The 9,198-nt window shown below is 37.5% G+C and overlaps 1 protein-coding gene across 1 annotated transcript; it reads right to left on the reverse strand.

The window, feature by feature from the left end:
* Nucleotides 1–227: 227 nt before the first annotated feature.
* On the reverse strand, nt 228–8,898 carry LOC149213488 (uncharacterized). The gene is made up of 2 exons (XM_089392027.1): nt 8,543–8,898; nt 228–2,642 (listed from the first exon to the last, which is right to left on the reverse strand). Exon 2 carries the CDS (start codon nt 2,373–2,375, stop codon nt 921–923), a length of 1,455 nt encoding a protein of 484 aa, XP_089248153.1. The 5' UTR covers nt 2,376–2,642; nt 8,543–8,898; the 3' UTR covers nt 228–920.
* Between the last annotated feature and the right edge of the window lie 300 nt (nt 8,899–9,198).

A 9,198-nucleotide genomic window follows, 5' to 3' on the forward strand; every position in this document is an offset into this window, starting at 1 on the left:
TTGCATTATATTTAGGGCTTTGTGTGAGAAATTGGAAATTGGAACAATTATTTTTTAACCAGAATGAGTATAGTTATGTATTAAAAAGTCGCGCCTATTCGCAACAAAATTGGGGATTTACAACAATTTATCCATGCTTTTACAAGCTAGTAATGATTTATTTGTCCATCTAGTTTGTTGTAGTAGATATGGATATACCGCCTACAAATGTTTCCCATTTTGGGGTATTTACAGCTATAGCTTCGACAAAATTGAGATAGAAGGTATATACATTTACAATTCATCATGCTGATAAAAACATAACAAAAAAAAAACCCAGAGGAGATCAGGTGTCCATTAGAGTTGGGCAGTTTAAATCCAGGCCAGGAGAAGCATCTTCTAAGCCTTTGAAATTCTCCTAATTTGTCATGCCCTCCATGTTTTCCTCCATGGTTTCCACTTTAATCTTCAGATTTTTCAGCTGATGTCGCAGTGCATCCACCTCGTCCTGCAATTGCCTGATGCATTCCCTTTTCTTAGGCTCATGTTCTTGCATAACCATGTTCTTGTGAATTTGTTGAATGTCGAAGTAATTGACGAACAGGGCCACAAACAGGGCATTCCATTTCCTGACAACATTGATGATGACCTAGAAGAGTCCGGGATCCATTGCAATGTGGATAAGGGCAATCATCTTTGTGGCATTGAGTTATGTGTGCCCACAGCTGCTGGACAGTAGGACAAAAACGAATTTGACATTGACCTTCAGGAGCTCCACATTTACTAGCATGGCGCAAAAAGAGTAACCAACGTTGCTGTTTGATATATTGCACTTTACGTGCTTCAGCATCAAAAGTTGGCTGGACATTCCCTGCAGTGTTTCCAGCGGATGTTCTACCTCTTGTTTGCCTGATGCATTCCCCTTTCTTAGGCTCCCATTCTTATATAACCATGTTCTCGTGAATTTGTTGAGTGTGACCTGTAGCTCGTTGTTGCCGAAGAAATTGATGAACAGGGCCACAAACAGGGCATTCCTTTTCGCGACAACATCGATGATGACCTAGAAGAATCCGGGATCCATTGCAACGTGGATAAGGGCAATCATCGTTGTGGCATTGAGTTATGTGTGCCCACAGCTGCTGGACAGTAGGACAAAAACGAAATTGACATTGACCTTCTGGAGCTCCACATTTTCTAGCATGGCGGAAAAAGAGTAACCAACGTTGCTGTTTGATATATCGCACTTTACGTGCTTCAGCATCAAAAGTTGGCTGGACATTCCCTGCAGTGTTTCCAGCAGATGTTCTACGTCTTGTTTGCCTGATGCATTCCCCTTTCTTAGGCTCCCATTCTTGCATAACCATGTTCTCGTGAATTTGTTGAGTGTGACCTGTAGCTTGTTGTTGGCGAAGTAATTGACGAACAGGGCCACAAACAGGGCATTCCATTTCACGACAACGTTGATGATGACCTAGAAGAGTCCGGGATCCATTGCAATGTGGATAAGGGCAATCATCGTTGTGGCATTGAGTTATGTGTGCCCACAGCTGCTGGACAGTAGGACAAAAACGAATTTGACATTGACCTTCTGGAGCTCCACATTTACTAGCATGGCACAAAAAGAGTAACCAATGTTGCTGTTTGATATATTGCACTTTACGTGCTTCAGCATCAAAAGTTGGCTGGACATTCCCTACAGTGTTTCCAGCGGATGTTCTACCTCTTGTTTGAGATGTTGGAGCAGACATCAACCCATTTCCAGAAACTTCTCGAGGAGGCTGATGCTGTTGAGTAAGATCTTGAGTCAATACTTGCTGTGGACCCTGTTGGTGTGGCTGTTGGCACTGTACCAAAGGTGGAAGCTGAAATTTATCCTCAGACTGCAGCTCCTGCTTTACCGGCAAGCTATCTTCCTGTGTAACTTGAGCAGCAAGATCATTACTACTATTATTAGATTGGACTTGCTGACTCTGTCCAGGCCATATTGCATGCAGCTCCTGCAATTTTTGAGAATGTTGTGGGTTTAGTTGCTGAGAATTCGACAAGTTATCATTCAGTAATTGAGATTGTTTACTTGGGGGTACTGAAAACTTTTGTTGTTCTGACAATTCTTTCTCTGATGACTCCTGATGCGATTCAATGCACCCTTGATTTTGTACAAAGAGTAGTGATTCAGATTGATTCTGCACCATATTTTTCCTTTTTAACAATAATTTTTTCTCTTGCTGGCACTGTTGCATTTGTTGGTGTGAATGAAGCTGCTGATATTGAGGTTGCTGTTGCTGATGAAGGTGCTCTTGCTGTGGGTGCTGAGATTGGTGCTTTAAGTGTGGCAGCAGCTGCAGCTGTGATTCAAGTGACTGCACCCTTGGCAAAAGGAAAAGCAAGAAGCACATTTGACACTTGAAAAAAAAACGTGTAACCCAATCCCTCCACCTGAATGTTTTTATTGTGAAACCATTGTTGTCTTTAGTGACATGCCTTCATCATGAACGTGCATGTAAGCAAGTTTGCAGTTAATCTTTAGAGGCAAAATAACATCCCCAAGCTTGAATTTTAACGTTATCTAGTTCCACAGCTCTGCATAAAAATATCTGCATTTCATAGAAGTTGTACCAAATCTTCAAATATCCTTCACAAAACTCTTCTTCAAAATGCTGCCGCTGAACAAAAACATACAAAGTCAAGATGGCAATAAGTAGGATGTATCTGAAAACTAAAAATTCCAGGAAAAAATATAAATCAGTGCACTAAACAAAAGTTTAAACCAATATTGTAAGTTGTAACTGTTACAATCAAGTCATAATAGCATTTACGAGTGTTTATCAACCAAAGCAACCATAATATGTAAACATCTGCAATAAATTACGATAAAGATATAGCCCTCCTTACAAAAAACTTTTAACTTAATTATCGATTTAAGGCAGGGGTTTACCAAAGAATGTCTCGTGCTGAAATATTTTGTTTGATCAAAAACAAAACAATGACTACAAGGAGCACAACCCATGTGCAAAATAGTTTTCTTAATACAAGCAACAAAACAGGTTGCTTCCCCTCAAAATAAGTCTCAATGAATGACGAAAATGGATCAAAGGAACTAGAAAGTACAAGAAGTCAAAAGATATGATAATGTCTAGGGCAACTCCTAGGCACAAAAAATAATAAAAATAAAGATAGAATAGGAAAGGGTAAACGCAAAATGTGAACCCTAAAAGGAAATAAGGATAGGTATATTACAATGTAGGATAAGAGACTATGCATCAGAACTAGAAGTAGATGAAGAGCTATTGCCCTCATCAATCACTGTCAGGTACCACTATTTGAGAATGTCCTCTGGGAAATTAGGAACCTGAATAGACCATGCTGGATAATCATAGGGGAATCCAGGTAACTGTTGAATCAAGTCATCATAGCGTTTACGAGTGTTTATCAACCAAAGCAACCGAAATATGTAAACATCTGCAATAAATTACGATAAAGATATAGCCCTCCTTACAAAAAACTTTTAACTTAATTATCGATTTAAGGCAGGGGTTTACCAAAGAATGTCTCATGCTGAAATATTTTGTTTGATCAAAAACAAAACAATAATGACTACAAGGAGCACAACCCATTTGCAAAATAGTTTTCATAATACAAGCAATATAACAGGTTGCTTGCCTTCAAAACAAGTCTCAATGAATGACGAAAATGGATCAAAAGGAACTAGAAACTACAAGAAGTCAAAACAGAGATATTATAATGCCTAGGGAAATTCCTAGGCACAAAAAATAATAAAAATAAAGATAGAATAGGAAAGGGTAAATGCAAAACATCAACCCTAAAAGGAAATAAGGATAAGTATATTACAATGTCGGATAAGAGCCACTGCATTAGAACTAGAAGTAGATGAGGAGCTATTGCCCTCATCAATCACTGTCAGGTACCACTATTTGAGAATGTCCTCTACGAAATTAGGAACCTGAATGGACCAGGCTGGATAATCATAGGGGAATCCAGGTACTACCTGAAGGAACTGTCCTAACTTCCAGGGCCAAAGAGGAAAATCTAATAATGAGCAACTCCCTGCTCAATAATACTGAGATACAGTCCTATGTCAAAGCCCACTTGAGCAGGCATCTCACAATGATCTTCTGGAAGCGGGCCATTTATCAACAGAACAGTAGAGGGGGAACTGTCTCACCGACCTACCTGACCTCTGTATTCATGACAGGAAAATCTGCAATGCAATTAATGCCTCCACCAAAATATGCTAGATGAAAGAAGTGATCAACCTACTGGAACTAGGCCTTGTTAAGATATCATAAGGCTTTTATGGTCACCATATATGTCTGAACAATTCACAGTTCATAAAACAAAAACAAATGCACATGCTGCCTTCAATGACCCCAACCAACCATGCCTCTTGTACTAGATAGAGTGTAAATGAAAAATCAAAGCAGAATTTGCAGTCTTAGACCAAGGCTAATATCCACACGTGCTCTCCAGTCAGCATTTCACTTGTCTATTATAAACAACACTCATCATGTGCAGACAAATTAGAGAAATGGTCAAACTAAGCATTTTTAGCACCAGCACCATGATTTTATCTATTATGAATTCCTTTAAGACGGACTCAGTTTACAAACTAGCTATTAATGTAGTAATGCTATTGTCCAAACAAAGCTGAAAAGCACAGGCAAGAAGGCAACAGCTCTAGCATTACTACAGTTACCAACAAAGTTCAGAAATAGAGGCACTAAGACAAACAGCTATATAATCAATTTAGTTGTCATCTGAGTAAAGTTTACAGGTGCAGGAGTTAAAGATAATCACAAAATTGAACAGTGCACAACAATCAGGCAGATCATTGTCAATGAAAAACATCACGTGTCTGTTGTCATTTAGAATAGCAATATCAGTGCCAAAGGCAACAGCTGGGCAAAAAAAGATGTACAAAGGGGAAAGCACAACAAGTGGACCCTAGAAAGGGGGAAAAAACAGGTATATCAATATGTAAGATAACAGGCACTACTCTGCATCTTTAGTAGAAAAGAAGCTATTACCATTAAATCCAAATTTCCAATTACCATGGAGATGCCAATATTTGAGAATTGTCCTCTAGGGAATCGTCAAACATGACTGTAACATGCCTGATAATCATCTAAAGGGTCACTGAATGTTTGATCAGACTGACAGACAGTCCCACACTAGAACTGACTAGAGCAGGTATGTCACAGTGGTATCATGGCAGTGAGCCAAGGCAGTGTAGAACAGGCGAGGGTGCACTGTCTCACCAACCTACTGCCGTCAGTATCTATGGCTGGTTTATCTGCAAGAAATTTGACGCCTCCATCACTGCAATAGGATAAAGACATAAGCAGTGTTCCACGGGGACGCGTCCCCCATGGTCGGGTGCACGCACCCCTCGCACCCCACGCACCCGGGACGGGGAGTCTCTTGGGGGTGCGTTTCCCCATGCACCCTTTTTGGGGAGTCTTGGGGAGACGCAAGGGGGTGCGTTTCCCCAGTGTGGCAGTCTAGACTCCCCAAAAAGGGTGCTTCTGGGCGTCCCCCTTCACTGTGGGAGTCTAGACTCCCCAAAAAGGGTGCCCCTGGGCGTCCCCCTTTAAATTTGTCTAATAAGACTTAAAAATTCAAAATTCAAAATCAAAATTTCAAAAATCAAAACCATTAAATTTTTTTAAACTAAAATTAAAACTAAATAACTAAAACTTAAAAGCCTAAAACTTAAAGTTAAAAGCTCATTTCATTTCAACCCAAAGTCATTTCCATTTCACTCTTAACTATTTTTGAGTTTGAACTTTGAAACTTTGAGTTATATAGATTTAGTGTTCAAACTTTGAAAATATACTAGTATGTTTTGCTTTCAATTTAGATTCTAGAATGATGAATGATGAATTTAGTTTTTAAATCAATGTAGATTGTAGAATGATGAACCATTTGAATGATGAATGATATCCATCAATGTATTTGAATATTTTATTATTGATTTTTATTTTTGCTTTTCGAATCTCATGGTATGTATGAATAATAATTAATTCAATAATGAGACTTGTCACTTGAGTATGTCATATGAATGATGTATGTATCAAAATGAATGATGAGGATGGATCAATGATTCAAATTTCAATTGTCTATTTAATATTTTTATGCTTTCATTATTGAACAGTGAACAATGAATATGAACTTGAATTATATATATATATATATATATACCTTGACGACTCCCCGCACCCCCAAAATTTCCCTAAAATTTGAGGGTACTCCCACACGTCCCCCCTGTGCGTCTCCCTGCACCCGCGTCTCCCCGCACCAGAGTCTTGGTGGAACATTGGACATAAGTGATCGGCCTTACAGATTTGGGCCTGTTTAAGGTTTCATAAAAGTTTTTTTGTGGTATCATATATAAATGTATTCACAATTCCTAAGACAAAAACTAATAGACATGTCCATTTGTTTGTTATCAATAGCAAAACTCATACTGTGCAGACAAATTAGGGCAAATGTCTAAATAGCGCATGTTAGCACCATAACCTCCATATCAAACAAGTTATTGTGATCTGCCAGATTAGTGCACAATGGGACCCACATTTTGATTAATTATGAACTCCTTCAAGGTGGGCCTCAGTTTACAAATTAGCTCTAAATGTAGCATTATCATTGTCAGAGTAAAAATGAGATAAACAGATAACAAGGTAAACAGCTCTAGTATTACTACATTATAATCCAAATGAAGTTTATATATACCAACAATTCGCAATAAAGGAAACAGCTATATAATCAATACAGTTGTCATGTGAGTAAAGTTTGCAGGCACACCCATTAAGGTAAAGAGACATTGCAGTAAGCACAAAATTGAACAAGGTACAACAAACACATGGATCATTATCAACTAAAAAGTTAAAAACTTCACTTGCCTTTTGTAAACATCACAAATTCTTTTGTGAATACAATTTCCAAGGAAACCTGCCCAGCACTTTCCCTCATTCGGAGGATGACACCCAGGATAAACAAGCTTATGTAGAAGCTCGAGGCTTTGTCAACATACTCATTTAAGAGCTCAACATATCACTTGGAAGAATTGAACCCAAGTAGAGAGGATAACACTCCTCATAACCGCCCTTGCTAGACCCAATAAACTATTGTAAACATTACAAATTGCAACAAGCAGCTTGTATATATTCTCAACCAAAAATTTGATGGTCTGTTATAATTATGAAAAATTGCAAAAAGATATCAGGCACTGCTGTCAAAATTCTTAAAAGTAGCTCCCCATTAAAGGAACTTAAGGGTACAGGAAATATGCCATTAATGAAAACAATAACTAGATAGAGAATAAGGCAAAGGAACGTAACCATGTGTTTTGTATTTTTTTTAAGATTATAAATCAACCATTAAAAGCTCTAAAATAGGGCTTCAAATGCATCTATAGAGTGAAAAAACATGTCTTGCCCTGAATTATATTACTTTTTCATGGAGCATTAAAAAATGCTGCTGAGCCAGCAACTAGTAAAAACCAGTAAACCAGATAGTCAGATCATTAGACAATGCAAAAATAAATAAAACAAGCCTTTTTAACCTTCTTGTGATACATGGGAAATTCATAATTCTGTGTATTGAAGTCACATATTCCTTTGTCAAACACTCAACAATCACCACAGTGGATACAAGGACAAAATCAATAATGGGTATCAAGCACAGCAACTCCTAGGCAAAAAACACATGAACCTAAAATCTGAGCTGTGGCCTCCATAGAACCAGCATGATACTGCCAAATACCACTTGCATTCAGGACCATGCAAACTTACTGAGATGACATCGAGACAAAAACCAAGACTTTCAGCACAGAAACCTACAACAATGCTTTCGACGACAGGAAAAGTGCTCATTGATTGCAGCAAGGAAATGGATACCAGTTCTCTGCTACGAACTTACTGCACGTAAATTCGGCAAATTTGGCAGCGAAAAAAAAAGGGTTTCAAGGACACCGTAATCTAAAAATTCTACTTTCGATAAGCCATATAGGTTAAGGCTTTCTTATTATCGGCGGTAATTAATTGGGCACATTGAATATCGTTGTAAGAATTGAAGAGAAATACTGCGATTGTACTGAGAACTAGAAGCAAAGACGTCAATGGGACGAAAACTACAAGGGATGCTTAACGAAGCAGAACTTATAAAAAGAGAAACATGGCAAGATGTACATTCTAAAAAAAATTGGATAGTTGTTAATAATACTGTAAACTTTTTATTTACTAAGAATAAATGGACAATATAATATACTCATAATTTCCATACTTCTTAAAGATGAAACACCAACGGTTGAAAGCTCTTAACTAGGGTTTCAATTAGTAGGGCTCAGAAACAAGCAATAACCCAATTAAAATTGGAATTTTAGCATAGATTGTAAGAAAATACTTCTGCTGCATCCAATTACTGGTATAAAATCAGTAAAACAGAAATTCATATTTAATTGAATTAACAAGTAAATATGATTGTTTTTCGTTTCTTCCCCACAATTAACCCTTGAATTCAATAACATTAGACAAACCATGCATACCTGCATAACTTCATATCTGCATAACTTCACTAGCAATTGACTGCGAGACCTCCAGAAAAGAAAAGGGAAAAAAATCGCGATCGCAAAACCACACGGAAGTTGCCGGCCCCAGCTACGGCCTCAGCAGAACCAATATAAAACCACTCGTAAACTCTCCGCGAAATTATGAAATGGCATGAGAAGTGTAAAATTAAGGGTTTCGGGACCAATTCCAACAGGCCGAATGGTAAATCAAAGACAATTCCCAGATGGAGCGGTGGAATCCATTCACTAAAATAGGTTATTTTGCTCTAAGTTTGAGTTCTGCCCACAAATTCTGCAAATTTGGCTACAGGGAAAAGAGGGTTTGAAGCATACTATAATCTAAAATTCTACCTGGATTTGGCATTTAATATAAATTTAAGGGTGTTAATTGATATAATTAATAATTAATTAGGTGCATGGATAACGAAAATAACATTGTGAATGTTTTTTTATGATCTTTTTCAAAATATGGTTTATTCTAAACATGTAAGTATTATATGTATGTCGCTGTTGGGGTCACTAAGTTCTCTATAAAAATGTATTATGGTATTATTGTGTTTTTCATATAAATATTATTATGTGGGTGTGAGTATTATTGATTTTTTATATAAATATTATTATGGTATTATTGT

The sequence above is a fragment of the Pinus tabuliformis genome, chromosome 1_1, assembly GCF_031772625.1.
Source record: "Pinus tabuliformis cultivar Carrire ecotype Pingquan chromosome 1_1, CPIR1, whole genome shotgun sequence".
In the NCBI taxonomy this organism is placed as follows: Eukaryota; Viridiplantae; Streptophyta; class Pinopsida; order Pinales; family Pinaceae; genus Pinus; species Pinus tabuliformis.